This window comes from Takifugu rubripes, unplaced genomic scaffold (assembly GCF_901000725.2).
Source record: "Takifugu rubripes unplaced genomic scaffold, fTakRub1.2, whole genome shotgun sequence".
Taxonomy (NCBI): Eukaryota; Metazoa; Chordata; class Actinopteri; order Tetraodontiformes; family Tetraodontidae; genus Takifugu; species Takifugu rubripes.
Window position 1 is genome coordinate 20,197 of NW_021821602.1, and position 18,490 is coordinate 38,686.

At 44.9% G+C, this 18,490-nt stretch overlaps 3 protein-coding genes and 1 pseudogene across 3 annotated transcripts; 3 read left to right on the plus strand and 1 right to left on the minus strand.

The window, feature by feature from the left end:
- The first annotated feature begins 548 nt into the window (after positions 1-548).
- On the plus strand, positions 549-6,140 carry LOC115246430 (polypeptide N-acetylgalactosaminyltransferase 6-like; annotated as a pseudogene).
- Positions 6,141-6,671: 531 nt separating this feature from the next.
- LOC115248181 (glucose-6-phosphate 1-dehydrogenase-like) lies at positions 6,672-10,509 on the plus strand. The gene is given in 14 exon segments (XM_029831808.1): positions 6,672-6,873; positions 7,308-7,345; positions 7,468-7,576; positions 7,653-7,870; positions 7,948-8,106; positions 8,267-8,392; positions 8,488-8,581; positions 8,658-8,844; positions 8,944-9,179; positions 9,306-9,382; positions 9,467-9,540; positions 9,543-9,558; positions 9,648-9,713; positions 10,394-10,509. Coding segments are annotated over 14 exon segments (1,530 nt in total). The 5' UTR covers positions 6,672-6,756; the 3' UTR covers positions 10,407-10,509.
- A 170-nt stretch (positions 10,510-10,679) lies between these two features.
- On the minus strand, positions 10,680-15,011 carry LOC115248180 (ceramide kinase-like). The gene is given in 15 exon segments (XM_029831807.1): positions 10,680-11,068; positions 11,140-11,456; positions 11,542-11,738; positions 12,035-12,138; positions 12,566-12,671; positions 12,770-12,895; positions 12,898-12,921; positions 13,049-13,123; positions 13,206-13,351; positions 13,432-13,495; positions 13,567-13,695; positions 13,793-13,930; positions 14,210-14,305; positions 14,748-14,937; positions 15,006-15,011. Coding segments are annotated over 15 exon segments (1,818 nt in total). The 3' UTR covers positions 10,680-10,968.
- Positions 15,012-15,586: 575 nt separating this feature from the next.
- Positions 15,587-17,841, plus strand: LOC115248176 (N-alpha-acetyltransferase 10-like). Its single transcript, XM_029831803.1, has 8 exons — positions 15,587-15,789; positions 15,953-16,051; positions 16,130-16,188; positions 16,269-16,314; positions 16,410-16,525; positions 16,600-16,644; positions 17,436-17,518; positions 17,625-17,841. The coding sequence occupies exons 1-8, from the start codon at positions 15,769-15,771 to the stop codon at positions 17,801-17,803; spliced, it is 648 nt and encodes a 215-aa protein (XP_029687663.1). The 5' UTR covers positions 15,587-15,768; the 3' UTR covers positions 17,804-17,841.
- Positions 17,842-18,490: the final 649 nt, after the last annotated feature.

Here is an 18,490-nt window from a genome sequence, read left to right on the forward strand (position 1 = left end):
GATCCTCAGAATAGGCGATTTATTAATGAGTAATGGCCAAAAAGTGAAGTAGCCTCTGTGGGGAACGGTGCCTTGGTATACCAGCGGCTCTTGTGTCAATCATCAGCCTACAATCAAGATTTGCGGCTGTGACAGTAACCTGAGAGAAGCCTCCCTCCTCCCTTTCTGAATAAATCATTCTACAGTTTCACAAGGTGATACGGGACAGAGTATTTAATTGCTTGCACATGAATAATGAATTCCTATTGAGGTAATGGCAATGTTCAGTTACAGCACTCTGTGCGGAACATTAATTAAGCGACATAAATTCCTCCTAATCCCCGATGAATAACGCACTAATGTTACTATAACAAGGACGCTGTGGCGGAGAATGTAATACACGGACGAGTACTGCGTGACAGTGGGATTTAAATATTTGCTCCCAGATAACGTGGTGATATAATAAAGCTTAGATTATTGCTTGATTGATTTATTGGCGTATTAATGATTCATCTATTTATTACCAAGTCGTGGTGGTACATCCCATGCAATGCAGCCGGGGGGCAGCAGGGGGCGCGCTGCGGTTAATCATTTCCACAAATGGCACCTGTTCTGCTGGAGGTGCAGCCGGAGGCGACGCGTATCCTGGTTCGGACTGAACACCTCAGTGACAACTCCGCCAACAGTGCACCGACTGCAGATGGTTCAAGCTGGCAACTTTCACAACACATAAATAGACACCGTCAACCCGGAACGAGGCTGACCGTCAGATTTTAGGTAAGCGGATGTTGTGTGGATGCGCTAAAATCACGCCAAAGTCCAGTTTTCAGGACCGATCCGGTTCATGCGGTGGGTGGTTACCTGTCGGGTCGTGTTGGTGTGTCAGATAAGCGGGTTTTTACTGTTAATAAAGCAGATAAGAGCTCTGGGTTGACAGTGTGGCTGAAAGCAGATTTAGTTCTAACTCTTCCTCTTTCATTTTGGCTGTTGGATCGGTTCGACCACTATGGTTACTTTTCTGTGAATTTCCTTTAAGAGGTTCTAACATAGAGAAGCAATTAGAGTAAGTCGCCTTTTGCCGGTTACCCACGCAGATCATCCCATTTGTGGCCGGTTATCTGATATTTACGCCTTGTCCATTCTCCCTATTAATGTATGTGACAACTGGATGAACTGGTTCCATATCGGGGACAAAGTGGGTTGGAATACCATTAATGCTCCCTTAAATTAATTATGAAGGAGGCTTGTTTGAGACGAGAGTAAATTAATTATGACCAAGTAAGAGTTGGTGTCCAACAGTAAGTGCGCCTGCATTGCGATGATATCCTGTTTCCTTGATGAAAACAGGCTGCCTTTGTGTCAAGGCTCTGTGCTGCTGTGCTGCTGTGCTGCTGTGCTCCTGTCACGCTTCACCTGGCTGAAGCCTGGCTGGTGAGGTGTCCTTATTTTGTGAGGTATGAGACATCTCAAGAAGGTGATAGTAAGTCACTTATTAATCCGTGTGAGAGCTCCAGGCTGAGTCAACACTGTCACAACCACCACCCACTGCCACGTGGGTCCTGGAGGACTGTGACAACAGTGGTTGTCCTCAGGTGTGCACTGGGAGGTGTGGTGTGTTTGTTCCTGCTCTCCATCTCCTTCACCTGCCCCTGGGGACTGGTAGGGAGAGCAGTAATCCGGGCCAGCTAACCTGCTATGGCGTTTGAGTGGACGCACAAACAGGACTAAGACGCTCTTCTTTCTTGTCCTCCATGGTACTCTTTTGGGCTCCCAGGAGAACTTAGTGGGGTGTGTGGGTCTTGAGGGTATTTTTCATCATATTCACAGAACTTCCATTCATTCGGCTTTGTGTGTTTGAACAGCCGTGGAGTCAACATGAGGCTTGTACGAAGACGTTTGTCCCCACTAAAACTTGTGCTCCTCGGCGGGGCGCTTTTCATGGTAACGCTCGTGGTCCTTCAGAGGGATGTTGGTTCGTCATCCACCGAGGACCCCTGGTTGCGCGAGCTAGTGGTCAGGAAGGACAAAGTTCTGGTGATGGTCCGAGATGTCGTCAACAACATGGCTTTCCAGATCAAAGCCCCTGAGCCGCCCGTTGCTGTGGAGCAGCCCACGGACAACTGTCCCGCTGGGTTCTACACACAGGCGGAGCTCAAGCCTCACCTGGAGCGACCGCCGCAGGACCCCAGAAGCCCGGGGCTGATGGGAAGGCCTTCAAGAAAGACCAGATGTCCCCAGAGGAGGAGACAGAAAAGAAGGATGGCATGACGCGACACTGCTTTAATCAGTTTGCTAGCGACCGCATCTCGCTCAGCCGTAGTCTTGGAGAGGACACGCGGCCACGAGAGTAAGAGCACCTTACTGTTACCTTAGCTTGTTATTTCCATGTGCTCATATTACTTTTTAAAAAATCAGGTGCGTAGAAAGGAAGTTCCCCCGCTGTCCTGCCCTGCCGACCACCAGCGTCATCATTGTGTTCCACAACGAGGCCTGGTCCACCCTGCTCAGGACGGTCTACAGCGTCCTGCACACGTCTCCTGCCGTCCTGCTCAAAGAGATTATCTTGGTGGACGATGCCAGTGTTGCAGGTGTGTACAATACAAACGAAAGCCTCGACCATATTTGGAGCTTGACTTACAGGAAAATGCAGCACACCTCATTTGAGAGCCGAGTGCCGAGACTAATGACTCAGAATGGAGCTCAGTATTGTCATGCAAAGCAAGCCCGTTTATGTGCTATTCAGGAACCGGTTCTTTTTAGACAAAAAACAATCTGGCAGTTACAAGACAATTTTTGTCATTGCAAGCAAATCAGCCATTGGCTCTGCCCGCTCATCCCAGGCCGGAGGTGGATCTGTCTCACGTCAATTCATCATATTCACTTAAGTATGCTCAGACGAACCCACTCGGGGTTTCCTTCCTTCATCTGCACAGAAGAGTTATGGTGATGTAATACTGTTAACAGTCAGAAATGTGAATGTCGGTGATGTGAAATGCAAATTACAGTAACAGTCCAAAAGAGCCGCTCCGGCTTATGATAAAAGGATTAAAGGACAGAGTGCCACGCCTGGATATGTTTGCATATTAACAAGATTTACGATGGGACGCGTTGATAACTGCTAGTTTGACCACTTAAAAGCATGGAGATTAGCTTTTAGTTGTTTTCTCTCCATTTCTTGAGAATCTCTGTAACCCTGTCCTGTTGTATTAACGTTCAGATTTTGAGCTATGCCGTCTTATTTTAATTGCAAAATAAAAGTCTTTAGACTGAGCGTCAGTTACAACCACAGCTACAGCAAACTTCCTCTTTATGCTGCCACAACAGCAGCTCTTTAGACATCCTGCATTGTGTAGTTGTATCGTAATCTGCTCGTGTGCGTGTGTGTGTGGAGAAGAAGACATTACTTTTGTTTCTTTCTTTCCATAGGGCACCTGAAGGAACAGCTCGAAGAATTTGTGCTTCAGTTTAAAATCGTCCGTGTGCTGAGGCAGCCGGAGAGGAAGGGTCTGATCACTGCCAGGCTGCTGGGTGCCAGCGAGGCTCAGGGCGAAGTTCTGACCTTTCTTGATGCACACTGTGAGGAAACACAACCCCTGAATATTTCTAATCATTTGGCCCACAGCACCGGTGTCTCAGCAGTTCATTAAAAATATACGCTGACTGAAAATTCTTGGTTATTAAGAGAGCAGCAGCATCTGAAGCAACAGCTAAAGAGTGTGTTATGCACTTTGTGGTTAAATGAGTAGCAGGGTGGAGTTTGAAGAAGGTAGTATTGCTAGTGTTCCTCTGTCATCATCAGTTTAGAGGCTACCTTTAAATACTTCAGCATGTTCCTGCTGTCATTTGAAGGAAGCTGATCTTTGCCTTTGCTGATCATCTTGTGCACTAACCTGAGCTTTAGACTGATCTCCACCCCCCTCCTCTGTTCAGGTGAGTGCTTCCATGGCTGGCTGGAGCCCCTGTTGGCCCGCATTGTGGAGGAGCCCACCGCTGTGGTCAGCCCAGAAATCACCACCATTGACCTTGAGTCCTTTCAGTTCAACAAGCCCGCGCCCTCCAGCCACGCCTTCAACCGAGGGAACTTTGACTGGAGCTTGACCTTTGGATGGGAGCAGATTCCCGAGGCTGCGAGGAAGCTGCGCAAGGATGAAACCTGCCCTGTGAAGTAAGGAGGAGGGGACCGATTTCACGTTGAACAGCCTAAGTCATCACACTGTTTAAATCGAATCCATCTGCTCGTCTTTTAGGACGCCTACCTTCGCCGGAGGTCTCTTCTCGATCCTGAAGACGTACTTCGAACACATTGGAACCTATGACGACAAAATGGAGATCTGGGGTGGAGAAAATATTGAGATGTCCTTCAGGGTTGGTCTTCTCTCTACAGCTCCTATAATGAGTCAACCAAACACAATGCCGTTAGAGTGACTGCGGCCTGTAACATACTGACAGGTGTGGCAGTGCGGAGGGCAGCTAGAGATCATCCCTTGTTCTGTGGTGGGTCACGTTTTCCGCACCAAGAGCCCTCACACCTTCCCCAAGGGAACGGAAGTCATCACTCGGAACCAGGTGCGCCTGGCTGAGGTTTGGATGGACAATTACAAGAAGATTTTCTACCGACGCAACAAAAACGCTGCAAAAATGGCAAAGGAGGTCAGTGTGGCCAGATGATGGGATGTTAAATGAGGATGGGGGCAGTTTGTCCATGAATTTCCCTGTTGGTGTGATATTGTGATTATTGGGTTTTAATTACACCCTCTCTACTGCTTTAGAATAACTACGGGGACATCTCTGAGCGCTTGAACCTGCGGGAGCAACTCCACTGCAAGAACTTCTCCTGGTATTTAAACACAGTCTATCCAGAAGCGTTTGTTCCGGACCTGACACCAGACAGATTTGGAGCGGTGAGACACACCTTGTCATTGTCAGTACCTTCAAGCCATTAAGGCCTAGTGGGTTTTAAAAAACATGACAGGGATGTACAGTATATACATTTTTTTTTTTACCTGCGTATGCCTCAGATTAAAAACCAGGGCTCTAAAACCTGCCTGGACGTCGGAGAGAACAACCTAGGGGGCAAGCCTGTGATGATGTACACGTGTCACAACATGGGTGGCAACCAGGTACACTGACACGCACGAGAGTGAATTCAGATGAAGGGGTTTTGGCAGGATGGGGACAGTAGTTTAAAGGTCTTACTGTGTGCTTTTGTCTCTCACAGTACTTTGAATACTCCTCTCACAAAGAGCTTCGTCATAACATCGGAAAGGAGTTGTGTCTTCATGCCATACCACATCCAGAGGCGGTGAAAATCGAAGCGTGCCAGCGGAGGGGCATGGACACGGGGCTGGCGCCACAACAGGAGTGGATTTTTACTGAGGTGATAGCACCTAAGAAAACCTTTGGGCTTTAATGGGTAATGTAGCAAAATAGGGTTGTAGCTGGGCCTTTAAAAAAATTTTTTTTTTAGATATTTTCCCATGTTGCAGCCAAGCAACTGCACTGTTGGTCACAGCAGTCTTCGTTATTCATTAAAGTGACTCATGGAATGGAATTACTGACAGGAACCTGATGCCAGGATGTGGGGTTGTCTTCAGTGAAATTGTCAATGGCTTTGTAGCCAATGAGTGTCCATCTTGAGTCACCCTCTCTCTGCTTCTGCCTTCCAGGGAAACCTTCTGAAGAATCCCAGTAGCGGTCAGTGTTTACGGCTGAGCGGTACCAATATTCTGATGGACCAGTGTAACACTGAAGACCTCTTCCAGCAGTGGACGTTAAGCTGATCTCTCTGTCAACCAGTTAGATTACCTTTGGCACCATGTGCCTCCTTCCTCGGGCTTCGCTCTGGGGAGACAGTTCAAAAAATTGGAATTGGGGGTTTTGACAATCCTGAGTTGTCAGTTAAAGGTGGAAAACACGGCTATGGATGACTTTGGGGTGGACCTTCATCGGTTTTTAGATATATTTATGATTTAAAAACTCCAGAAAGATGCTGGAGCCTGGACTTCGGCATTCATAATCAAGGAATGTCAGCTGGATCATGAGACGACAGCTGACGGCGACGGTTCAGTGAAATTTTCACTGCTTTCTGATTTTTATTTTTCATTGTCTACTGTCCATCTAATAAGATGTTTTTATAAATAAAAATCTTATTTTGTGTCAAATCTTTTGATCCCACCAGTCTGGCCTGATTATATGTGAGATCCATTATCTGCATTGTTTTTTGGCTATAGTTGTTGTTGAATATTGGGTTTTCTTGTTTTGGGCTGCAGATGCTGATGTTTTTGACTGGGTACTTATGCCCCAGATTTTATAGTCCAGCCATGACTGTCGTGTCATAGTTTTCACTGACACGCTGATAAGATAGGCCCCTGTAAAAGGTTTCTACAGCCAGTGAAGGTGCAACACTTGTGCAAACTCTATGTGGGTGCGGAGTCAGAAAAATGCAAACTATTTATAGTCTTCACTGCATATACTTGAAATATGAGTTAAAGGTAACATTTCCCCAGGTGAACAAACCAGATTTTCTTTTGGGATGTTTTTCTCTTCCTGGAGCAGGTTTGGGAGGTTTAACAGGTAAAACGTTGTGACGTTATTTCTTTTCCACAACAGATGGCAGCATTAACCTGCTGAACGGTTTTCAGCAAGACCAGGATGACAAATGAAATTCTACTCTATAGCGTGTGTGTGTGTGTGCCGTGCGCTTGTGTGTCATGTGGCCATACAGGCATGTGAGTAGCTCCTATTCTGCAGCAACAGAGGCACCGAGTGGCCCAGAAGATGAATACTGAGCTCTTGACTCGTTCTGAAGTGTTTGGACAGCTCAGGAAGGAGCTCTATGGAGAGAAGCAGCTCAATGACTCCAACACGCACATTTTTATAATCTTAGGAGCCTCTGTGAGTACCTCTTCACTTCTTACAACATGTCATAAATTGCCACTAACTCCTCGTTGAGTAACTTTGCAGAAATTGCTGCTCTCGCCCAGATGTTTAGCAATACCTACTTTTTTATTATTATTAAGTCCCGGCTAGTTACAGGACCCTTCCCGTGTCTAATGGTGGGGGTGGGGGGTGAACGTGCATGGCAAGCAAGGAAGGAACAAATAGCTCCTCTGTGTTTGTAAAGTATTTCTTTGTCCAGCCAGCACTGACAGCAACAGAATATTTAGCTGCTTGTTCCACTTTTTCAAAGACAGTGATCTTAAATATAAAAGGGGAGAGAGAGAGACAGAGAGAGAGAGAGAGAGCGAGAGCTCCTGAGCACACCTGCTCTTTGGACTCTGCGTTTCTGCTTCAGTGATCAGTAGTTTTGTTTTGTTGTTTTTGCACAGGGAGATCTTGCCAAGAAAAAGATCTATCCAACTCTATGGTGAGTTGGACTCACTTGGACTTTAATCTGAGTTGGACTTTAGATGTTGTACCACTGGACATCGCCAGTTTGAATAACTTGTTCTGCTTTACTGCTCCTGAATGTGGCTGTCACCCTTCCAGGTGGTTATTCAGAGATGGTCTCCTCCCAGATGACACCTACTTTGTTGGTTTTGCCCGATCTGACCTGACGGTGGAGGACATCAAGACAGCATGTCTCCCTCATATGAAGGTAGAAGCTCTGCTCCTCATCCTGCATGTGGCGCTTGATTGTACTCTCACAAACCCTCCTTGAACTTTACCGTCAGGTCACCACTGAGCAGAATGAGTGTCTGTCAATGTTCTTCAGTAAGAACTCCTACGTCAGAGGCAGATACGACGACAGCAGCTCTTTCACACAGCTCAGTCTTCACCTGTCCTCCCTGCCGGGAGGAAGTTACGCCAACAGACTCTTCTACCTGGCTCTGCCGCCCACCGTCTACCAGCAAGTCGGCACGAACATCAGCTGTCACTGCATGAGCGACAGGTCGGTATCTGTTGTTCTCGAGTCAACAAACCTAGAGCGTGTTATTTGAGCTGTGATGAGCTCTGTTTGTCACACAGGGGCTGGAACAGGATAATTGTTGAGAAGCCCTTTGGTCGGGACCTCCAGAGTTCCCAAGAGTTGTCAGTTCATCTGTCCTCCTTATTTAAAGAGAACCAGATCTATCGCATTGACCACTATCTAGGCAAAGAGATGGTCCAGAACCTCATGGTTCTCAGGTAACAACTCATACAAACTTTTCAGAATTCATATTGTGCCACCGGCATAAACCTATTTTTGCTTTTAAAGCCAAACTCCAGACATTATTTAATTCTTAAAAAGTGAAATATGCTGTAATTCCTTCAAAATGTTATTGGCTGGTACTCTTCGTCCTTTCAGGTTTGGTAATCGCATCTTTGGACCCATCTGGAACAGGAACAATGTTGCTTGTGTGGTTCTCACCTTCAAGGAGCCGTTTGGCACTCAGGGCCGTGGAGGATACTTTGATAACTTTGGTATAATCCGGTGAGGATTCTGTACAGATAGACTGAAGCAAAACCCCTGAATATATAATCCCAATCACAGCCGAGCCTGATTCCTGTTCTTGTTTCTGGATGTAGGGATGTCATGCAGAATCATCTCCTCCAGATGCTCTGTCTGGTTGCCATGGAGAAACCTCCAACTACGAGTCCAGACGATGTGAGGGATGAGAAGGTAAAGGAGTAGAGCTGGAGATCCTCCGCCAGTCGTCCTCATCTGTTCTTCTTGAGTTTATTTTGTCCTCTTACAGGTGAAGGTCCTGAAGCGTATAGCCCCAGTAGCTCCAACAGATGTGGTCCTCGGCCAGTACGTGGGGGACCCTGAGGGGGAGAGCCACGCCAGGCTGGGTTACCAGGATGACCCCTCCGTACCTGAAGGTTCCTGCACACCAACATTTGCTACTGCGGTGCTCTACATCCAGAGTGAAAGATGGGATGGTGAGACAAAATGTTTGCTTATCTGTCTTTCTCTTTACTTTACATTTACATATGGTGTCACTCACAATGTTCTCATCCCATCAATGCTTCGCGCGCCAGGAGTTCCATTCATTCTCCGCTGCGGTAAGGCTCTGAATGAGCGGAAGGCAGAGGTGCGTCTGCAGTTCAGCGATGTGCCTGGAGACATATTTGATGAAAACTGCCAGAGGAATGAGCTGGTGGTGCGCGTGCAGCCAGATGAGGCCATTTATCTGAAGATGATGACCAAGCGGCCTGGGATTTACTTCAGCCCCGAGGAGACGGAGCTCGATCTCACTTACAAAAGCAGATACAAGGTTCTGGGTCTCACTCCAAATCTCTCCTGTGCTCTTTCATAGGAGAGACGTTGTTTTCTGTCACCTGATATAAGCCCAGTACTCACCATTGTGTTGAATACAACTAAAAACATCATCTTCTTCTAGAATGCAAAGCTCCCTGATGCCTATGAGAGGCTGATACTGGATGTCTTCTGTGGAAATCAGATGCATTTTGTTCGCAGGTCAGTTATTATGTTGATATTTTTTATTAGGTTTTAATATAACATATAAACTTGTCTCCTAAAATATTGCCCTTTCTCTCCTAGTGATGAACTGCGAGAGGCCTGGAGGATCTTCACCCCTCTCCTCCATCAAATCGAGGCAGAGAAGACACCCCCATTCCATACTTCTATGGAAGGTAATGTCTAAAGTCCATGGGATTTCAACCCCTCTTCCATTTTATTTTTTCTTACTCTTTGCTTTTTCTTTACTGTCTCGCCTCTGCAGCCGTGGCCCAGAAGCTGCAGACCATCTTGCAAAGAGAGCCGGGTTCCGCTACAAGGGAACATACAAGTGGGTGCAGCCCCACACATCGTAACCCGCTCTGTTGCACAAACACCGTCATTTTAAAAGCACACTTCTTCATCAGCAAGTTCACAACTAATGTTAATAAAACTTTACTGCCATCTTTCACTGCTTTTTAGAGATTATTGCCTGCATGCATTGAAATAATTGTTGTTCCCAATCACACGTGAATGAATGTAGAACATCACTACGACTGATTGAAGTGTTCACCTGTAAATTTCCAAAATAAATCACAGTTCACTATTCTTCCTCCTCTTTTTTATGTATTCCCAGAAGGATCATTCACCCTGACTTGACACAAGAAACCCTTTTATTTCATGAATGTGAGCACACAGCAGAAGCATGATCTTTATGGTGTATACAGTCAATGTCAAAGCAGACTGAGGCCTACGTGCAAGTGTATGCAAAGTGAAAACGCCACGTAATATTTATTTTAGGAGAGCTTGCTCATCAGGTTTCTAGGAACTGTTGACTCACTTAGTAACAAGGGACAATTTGAAAATGCAGTTTCTCCAAAGATGACTTCCAGGTAGGTGTCGAAAAAAAACTACTGGCATTTGTTGTACGTGTTGTTTTACATGCAAAACTGCACTTTTTTTTTTTTAATCTTTTCAACTTTATGCAACATATAAGTGCTGTCTCTTACTGCCTTTTTCTCTCTTTATCAGCGGCATGATCTAGCTGGCCTCCCATCTACATTACACAAAGTCACGTGCACACACAATCACACAAATAACTGAAGACCAACTGATGATCCTGCCAGTACCCGGAAGGCCGTGGGAAGGGCAGCATAGATAAACACGTGTTCCGCCCCACTGCATGTTGTACTTAAGGTACAGAACATAGAAATACAATATGCTATTTTATTACCGATGATAACAAGTCAGATTAATGTTAATTTAAAAGCTCCATGCTGCAAAATACAGCAGGTATGCTAAAAAGTCATAAAAAGAGTCAGTTTACTCCTTTTTATTGTATTGAGATTTTCAGTGTTTACCGTTTAAAGTGAAAATAAATGCTATTTACAGATCAGAAACTGCAAATTCTGTATCCATGTTTGTTATAAATACCAACGCTATATAAATGTATTCAAGAATAAATAGATTTGAAGATGAATTACAGTGAAAAGGCACTGAAATATAAGAAATTCTGCAGCCACAACAGAAGCTGAGTGGCACACATTAGGAAACACACATTAGCTTGACAAACACTTAGGGTCTCAGTTGACTCCCTTTTACTGTGGTCAGTTTATGTAGGATGTTGCCTCGTTTTCCACACTGCAGCCGTGCAGCGCCTGGTCCTCGATGCCCCGAGCATACAGGTGTAACAACTGGCCGTGAATCCTGACAAGAAGAATTCAATGGGGTTAAAAATTGCTAAATTGTTATGGTTAGTGCAACTGCTGCGAACCCACCTGCAGAAGACCTCAGTGATAGGCAGAATTTCTCCATCGCAGTTCCACACTGACACTGCGGAGGATTTACTGCAGCACAGCCCACACAGGAAGGAGTCGGGAGTTTTCTGCTTGTCTGTCATCTCCCGCCCGGACCTTTTCTCTGTCAGGTGCATCTGAGACCCGGACCTGCTTGCACTTTCAACATAGCCTCTTTCAGCTTCGCTTATCGCACTGCTGGGCTCGCCAATCTCTTCACAGTCTTCCTCCTCTTTGCTGGAGGGAACAGAGAAACGGACAGCCTTCACCCGATGGACCTCCACAAAAGGCAGGTCAAACTAAAATATAGGAAGAAAATACTGGGTCAGCCATTGTTAAACTATAAATGTGCAATAATGGTGCCACAATGCCACATGCACCCACCTGGTCCTGTGCACTTGTGTGCCTGTAGAGGTACTTGAGGAATCCCAGTGGGTTAGTATCCCACACGAGGATGAGATCCCCCGTTCCGTCTGCCAGGTGGGCAGAGGGTGAGAGGCCCAGAGGACTTCTGGGACAGGCGCAGGACATGCACGTCAGTGACACGCACCTGAATCTGCCCTCCACGCTCACCCACTCGTCTGGAAACGTAAGAGGAGAGGCGAAAAGACAAACGAGACGAACAAAAGATGTTCCTGTCAGATCTGCTTTACCCATTTTTGCAGTTTTCCCCTAAACAACACTGATTTGCACGTCGGTTTCCTTCATCCAAACAAGCATTAGTTCAGTTTACATTGTTGTGATTTTAAACAAAAAGGCAAATTCAAGTTCAACCACAGAAAGCTCAAAATGTGGTTCTCAGGTCTCAGGTGGGGCTGTACAAAAGTATGACACAGTTAAAGGAACAAGGAGGAGTGACCTGTACCCTGGTTCCTACCTGCTGAGTCACCATTGAAATGGCTGTAGTGGGATCTGGACGAGGATCCTGAATCTGGAGAATGATGGATAAGTCTCTCTGTGCTTCTGGAGCAAACGCTACACCTAAACACACACACACACGCACACACACACACACCACACACACACACACACACACATGCACACACACACACACACACATACACACACACACACATTGTGGGGCCACCGTACACAAGGATTTCACTATGGTTACAAATCCATGACATTCAATGCATGCAGTTGACCTTGACACCCAATCTTTTGAGTTTTAAGAACTATTTGCTGACAGCCAGAGGCAATATAAGGCCAAGGCTCTACTTTCATTAAGATCAAGTTACTTTTGAGACACTTTCCACCTCCCCTAAGGTGTGCTAAAACACTGAGATCCTGTTTCAGGTGGTGGCACTTCAATAGTTTAACTAGTGCCTGAATAAGAAGCCACTCAGTGTTTTGTCATTAAAAAAAGAATCACTTTAAGAATTTTTCTGTCACAGTTGTGCCATTTTACCCTGAGAGGCAGCGAGTTCTGTCTCGTGGACTGGAGAGCACTGGGTCGGCTGGGATGTACTGAACTATGCCTGCATAGCTCCTGTTGCAGAGATACACCATTGTGCCTAGACAAAAGAAAGTGATTAGCACAAAAAAAAGATGTTGTCACATTTCCGTACAACCATAGGGACAGTTTGTGGTCATCTGACTCAGCAGTTCGTACCTGAAAAATCGTACCGTAAAGGTCCCATCCAGCGATGTTTTTCACTCTCTGCCAGCACATCCCCATAAAAGCCGTAGCCGAGCAGAGACACCGAGTAACGCAAGGGGGCAGAGGCTTGATGGACGCACACACGTCTAACGGCTGGGAGTCGCCTGCAAGGTTTTTGGTTTTTTAGGAGATGAGATGGATTTTGAATGCGCCACTACACAACCTACGCCTGCCAAAACCTTTGCTAATGGCTGATGTTAAAGATGAATGAATGACAAAAGTTTTCCTCACCAACGACAATGTGTAAAGCTGACGTAACGGGGTCAATCACCCCTACTGTGGCGTAACACACACAGTCTGTAGAACCTGCAATAGAGAAAGAGGAGGAATGTGCCGCGGTACCCTGTGGTTTGACCGTATCAACTAAAACAACCTGGCGTGATCATACCTGCAGGGATGATGCCAATATGAAGTGAAGAAGGCTGCAAAGTGACAGAGGGATCGTTCTCACAAATGCCTGCCTCTTGTTGGGCCCGTCCAATCAAACCGTGCAGTATTTCACTAAACATGCCATCCCCACCTACACACACCACACTGGAAAAGAGGGAAAACTGACTTGCTGGAAGAGAGGGATTTTCCAGTTGGGCTGATATTTGAGCGAAACATGTTCTTACCCATCAAAGCCAATCAGGTCTTTCTTCAGGAGGTGATCTCTGGCCTGGTTTGCCCTTTCAGTCACTAAGCAACGGACATTATGAACATTTACAAGCTGTCTGGAGGAGCATCCTCACACCTTTTGTGTCACATACCTATCACGTGAGAGCTGATACCAGCCAGCTCAAACAGAGGGGCCACCAGAGAATGGTAGATCTTCCTTCCTTTCTTTTTGCCTCCAAATGGGTTAATAAACACCAGAAGCCTGTTTGGACGCCGTGGACCTGGACAAGTGGGAGTGGTAAATGGCAGAGACTCCAACTTGCGCAACATTTAAAATCATTTTGCGCACGTGCAGCATGCAGAGCTTCATAACCTTACTGTGGGTTTTCACTGAAGTTCTTAGATTTGTTATCCACTGGTCTTTGAGAACACGACTGGGGCAACTGAACTGGGTCCGGCCCAGTCTCCATAGTAACCCATAGGTCCCCCCACTGCGGCAGCGCTTCACGTAAAACACTAGAGGTAGATGCCAAAAAGACAACCGTGTTGACTGTTGCATCCCATAACCAGATCACTGATGTCTAGTTTTAAACTTGCCAAATCACCGCATCTCACGTCATTTCAAATGGAAAAAGACGAGCAACTCTTCAAGCTGCGCTAAAACTGAACCTGATCTTGACTGTTTGAAGCCTTAGTGGTGCCTGGTGGCACGTTTCCATCACAGTGACACAGCTCTACACGGCCTGAAAGTCTATTTCCATCTTATTTGGGCACCACCTCAAAAAGAGGACCCACCTGTGAAGTCTTTGTCCGTGTCCTCCACTGACTTGTGGGGAAGAATTTCCACCCGCCCCTCCTCCACTCCAACAACCTCTGACACAGGTACTGAAACTTTAATCACACACAGACACACAGGTACCATCACTATGTTTGAGAGGTGATCTTGAAGTTTCAATGAGCAGATTTTCATATTTCCACACTGAGGTCATTCCTCATGCCTTTAAACATGTGATCAAAAGGTGTTGAATACAGTTCAAGGACAAGCCTTATAGGCTATTCTATTACAAGAGGTGTGTGAGCTGCAGTGTTGTCAGAAAGCTGACTGTTGCATGCTGGTGTTGTTTGACTTGTTCTTCACGTTTTCTTCAAACAGCTTCGGCCTTAATTAAAATGTTTTTTCCCTGTAATAATCCGAATCTAAATGTGAGGTGCAGCCCGTAAAGATGACATACGTGCTGTCCAGTTTTTATTGTCCAAGTTCGGCTACAGTTCTAAGTTCTAGGTTCTACCAGTCAATACAGTCCGAAAATGATTTGATTTTAAAGGCACCTACTTGTGTTCTTGTCCCGGTTATTCTTATCTACCTCGGTCCATTTGAAATGCCAGCCGTTCAGAACCGCCCGGTACCGTTTATTACCCACCCACAAAGTGGACTCAAGCTTCTCTGTTTCCATCTCGCTCGTCGGAGTTTCTCGGGACGCATAAACGATCACACCGGAGGAGCGTTGCGTTTCTTTATAGCATCAGGGTGGTTATCTGACATCGCCATCCCTCAACGGAGCGCTAGATTATCTGCCATGCGGCTCCTCACGTCCATGTCGGGCATAAGGAGGGTTATTAAAATGTTCCCTCGGTTACTCCCTGATGACACCTGCCTCTGTATTTGCATTTCACATCGCTGATTGGACGGCCACGTTTTGGCCAATTGTTCTTGGACGCTACAGGAATCCGACGCATTAATGATCATTTTCCATCTTTTTAAAATTGAAAATAATTATAGAAAAACTTTTCTAAAGCTTAACCCTCGATTTAGAGATTTTACCGCGTCTCCCTTCGTTTAAATGCTCACACTAAAATAAGACATGTTTATTATCTTAATAAAATCACAATTTAACAGTACTGGGTATTAAAAAAAATCAAGGCATATTCTATAAAATATGTTGAGCAGTACACAGTACAAACGACAGCGTTCCAAGAGATTTTTTAGATCCAACAAATGACATGTCGTATTGTTTTATTTTTATTTTCTGATTCAAACGTTATGCTAATTGGAATATATAATACACTCGCACTAACGTATAAAAATAACACGTTTGTTACTTTGCTACTTGAGTTTTTCAAAATAAGTGGTGTACAGCCTTTATTATGAAAGTCCCTCGTAGACCGTGGCCGGAAGTTCCTGTCGTTGTTGAGCACGCTTCCTCCCAGCTCTTCCTGGCTAGCTAGTAGGCTTAGCCATCCCGTGTTCCTAAAGCTCTTTGACTATATAACTGAAGTTACTATGAATTAGTTTATCTGCAGTAACTTAGAAAATCAAAATATTTCCCCATTATATAATCATAAACCAACCAGCAATGAATATACGAAACGCAAGGGTAAGAACGCCAAAATCTTTTGACAGCCATGCCGATGTTATCATTATCGGCAGCTAAGCTAGTTACTGTTGGCTAGTGCTTAGCTTGTCTGCATACCAATGAACAGGGAATCAGCATTATGACCTCCATTTGCTGAAAGTTCATTTGTTTCTTTCTTTTACAGCCGGAAGACCTTATGAACATGCAGCATTGTAACCTGCTCTGTCTTCCAGAAAACTATCAGATGAAATATTACTTCTATCACGGATTGTCCTGGCCCCAGGTGATCTATAATGTACTTTTATTGTCATTCGCGTCTTTAAACAGTTCTTTAAGTCTCGTTGTAAATTTTCCAATATAGCTGTCGTACATTGCAGAAGATGAAAATGGAAAAATTGTGGGATACGTACTCGCAAAGATGTGAGTAAACATATTTAACCTGACAGCATTTGGCCACATACGTGTGCTTTTTACTCTAAGCTACAATGAACCATTTCTAGGGAGGAGGATCCGGACGATGTCCCTCATGGACACATCACATCCTTGGTGAGTTTCAACTTGGTGTTATTCAGTCATCTGTTTATATCGCAGTATTTTGGGGATGATGATGATGATTCTGTTAACTATTGTGTGTCTTCAAGGCGGTGAAGCGCTCACACAGACGTCTTGGTTTGGCTCAAAAGTTGATGGACCAAGCCAGTCGTGCCATGATAGAGAATTTCAATGCCAAATATGTCTCGCTTCATGTTCGCAAAAGGTTGTTTACATTTTTGTGTGTGTTTGTACGCACAACACTGGATTTCACTTAATTTTTCTTTCTCCCATTTGCAGCAACCGAGCAGCCCTGCATCTGTACTCAAACACACTCAAATTCCAGTAAGTTCCTCTTACACGATCAGGATTTATGGGGCCGATCAGAGTTTACTAAACCAATAACCAATCACGATCCGATCACGTGAGGGAGCAATATGTCTGTTTAAATGACTTTGTTTACTGTATACACTTGTGTACTGAGTATCAAAAAAGTATTCTTAAGCATTTTTTTGCCCTAAACTGATTGAGAATAAAAGGCCTCTTTTCACTGACCTCTAGAGGGCCTTCAAGATTGACAGTTCAAAGTTTAAGTGGGACAAACCAAAATAACTTGACATACCAATAATGGGAGCAACAACTAAGTGTAGTTAAATTACCTTTCTATTGCAAGTATACCTCAAATTCCACACCGCTGACATGTTTGGTTGTATCCAACATATTCAAGATTCAAACAGCTTTATTGTCTTTAACGTATGACAGAGCTCAAAATCTTACACACCACAATGACCTTTAAAAAAACAACAACAACCTTTTGCTTTGTTTGAAGCATAAACGCACATCTCCTTGGTTTAAATGACATTTTTATGGCATTTGTTTTGAGGCTGTCGCTGTGTGATAGAGAATAATGTGGTTTCAAACTTCAATCATTGGCTGGCCGAGTTGTCAAAGACAATGACGTCATTGGGGATCAGTGAATACTACCGTTGATCCAATATAGTTGATTAGATCGGCAGAGAGCACGGCCTCTGAATTTCCAGGAAAAATCTAGCAAAATAAAATTAGATGTCATAATAGCTTAATAGCAATTGTATCTGAATTTTGGAGAATAATCAAGGTGTTGTGTTGTTCCACAGAATTAGTGAGGTAGAGCCCAAGTACTATGCAGACGGGGAGGATGCCTATGCCATGAAGAGAGACCTCGCCCCACATGGCAGATGAGGTGACTTTTATTTTCAATTTCCAGGCTTCTCATAATGTCAGTAGGTCTTTGGTCTGTAAGTCCAATCCCTTGAACGTGACATGCTTTTGTGTGTGTCCCACAGCTAAGAAAACCTGGAACACGTGCATCTGTCGAGGTCTCCTCTGGCAAAGCCCATCTGGGTCTGGTGACCAGGAACGGGAGAGCGAGAGAGATAGCGGAGGGGAGAGCAAGGAGATGAGCGAAGTCAGCGAGGCAACAGAGAGCACAGACGTTAAAGATTCTTCCTCCGATTCACAATGACCTGCCAGGCGTAGACATTTTTGAATTCACCCCACAAATCCAAAACATCCAGGAGTGTATAAACAATGGTTATCTGTTCACCAAAGCTGAACATTTCTGGTACTGTAAATTTGGATTCCTCTTATTACAGCCAATAAAGAAAACGACACACTGGGAAATGAGTTTGCGGTGCCTTCATTGACTGTCAGATTTTACAGAAAGTCAAATTAACTTTCCTTCGTTATTTAAAACGACGCATTCAAATAAATCTAAAAAAGAATGTGTTTGGAGTCGCTCTTTATTGCGGAAGCATCCTGAAAAGCAGTTGAAATTGAATTTCCTCCCAATGTGGGGGGAAAAAATGTGGTTTTGGATACAAGTAAATAAGACAACTGCTGCATTGTTTCACCTAATCATATGATCCTGGTATACTTGCTGTAATCATGAGGAACAGTCGGTCTGTGATAATGCTTCCATTGATGTGAGAACGGGTGCAACAGCACCATAAAACAAACGGATGACCCTTGGACCGCTGGATGGAGCCGAGAGCTAAGGACCACATCCACTTCTACCAGTTTTTACTTCTGCATGTCTTGGTTTAGTATTGCTGCCTTATTTTAAGACTTAGGTAATACAAAGTACTCTTATACGCTCTCTGAATCGATATTGCCAGAGATTCCACCGTCAGCTGTTTTAAACTTAAGTTCT

Bases quoted from the DNA above. Each gene is read 5' to 3' on its own strand.
- LOC115248176 (XM_029831803.1), top strand. From the start codon at position 15,769: ATGAATATACGAAACGCAAGG. The intron at 15,790-15,952 runs GTAAGAACGCCA...TTTCTTTTACAG, and splicing joins TGAATATACGAAACGCAAGG to CCGGAAGACCTTATGAACAT. The intron at 16,315-16,409 runs GTGAGTTTCAAC...TGTGTCTTCAAG, and splicing joins ATGGACACATCACATCCTTG to GCGGTGAAGCGCTCACACAG.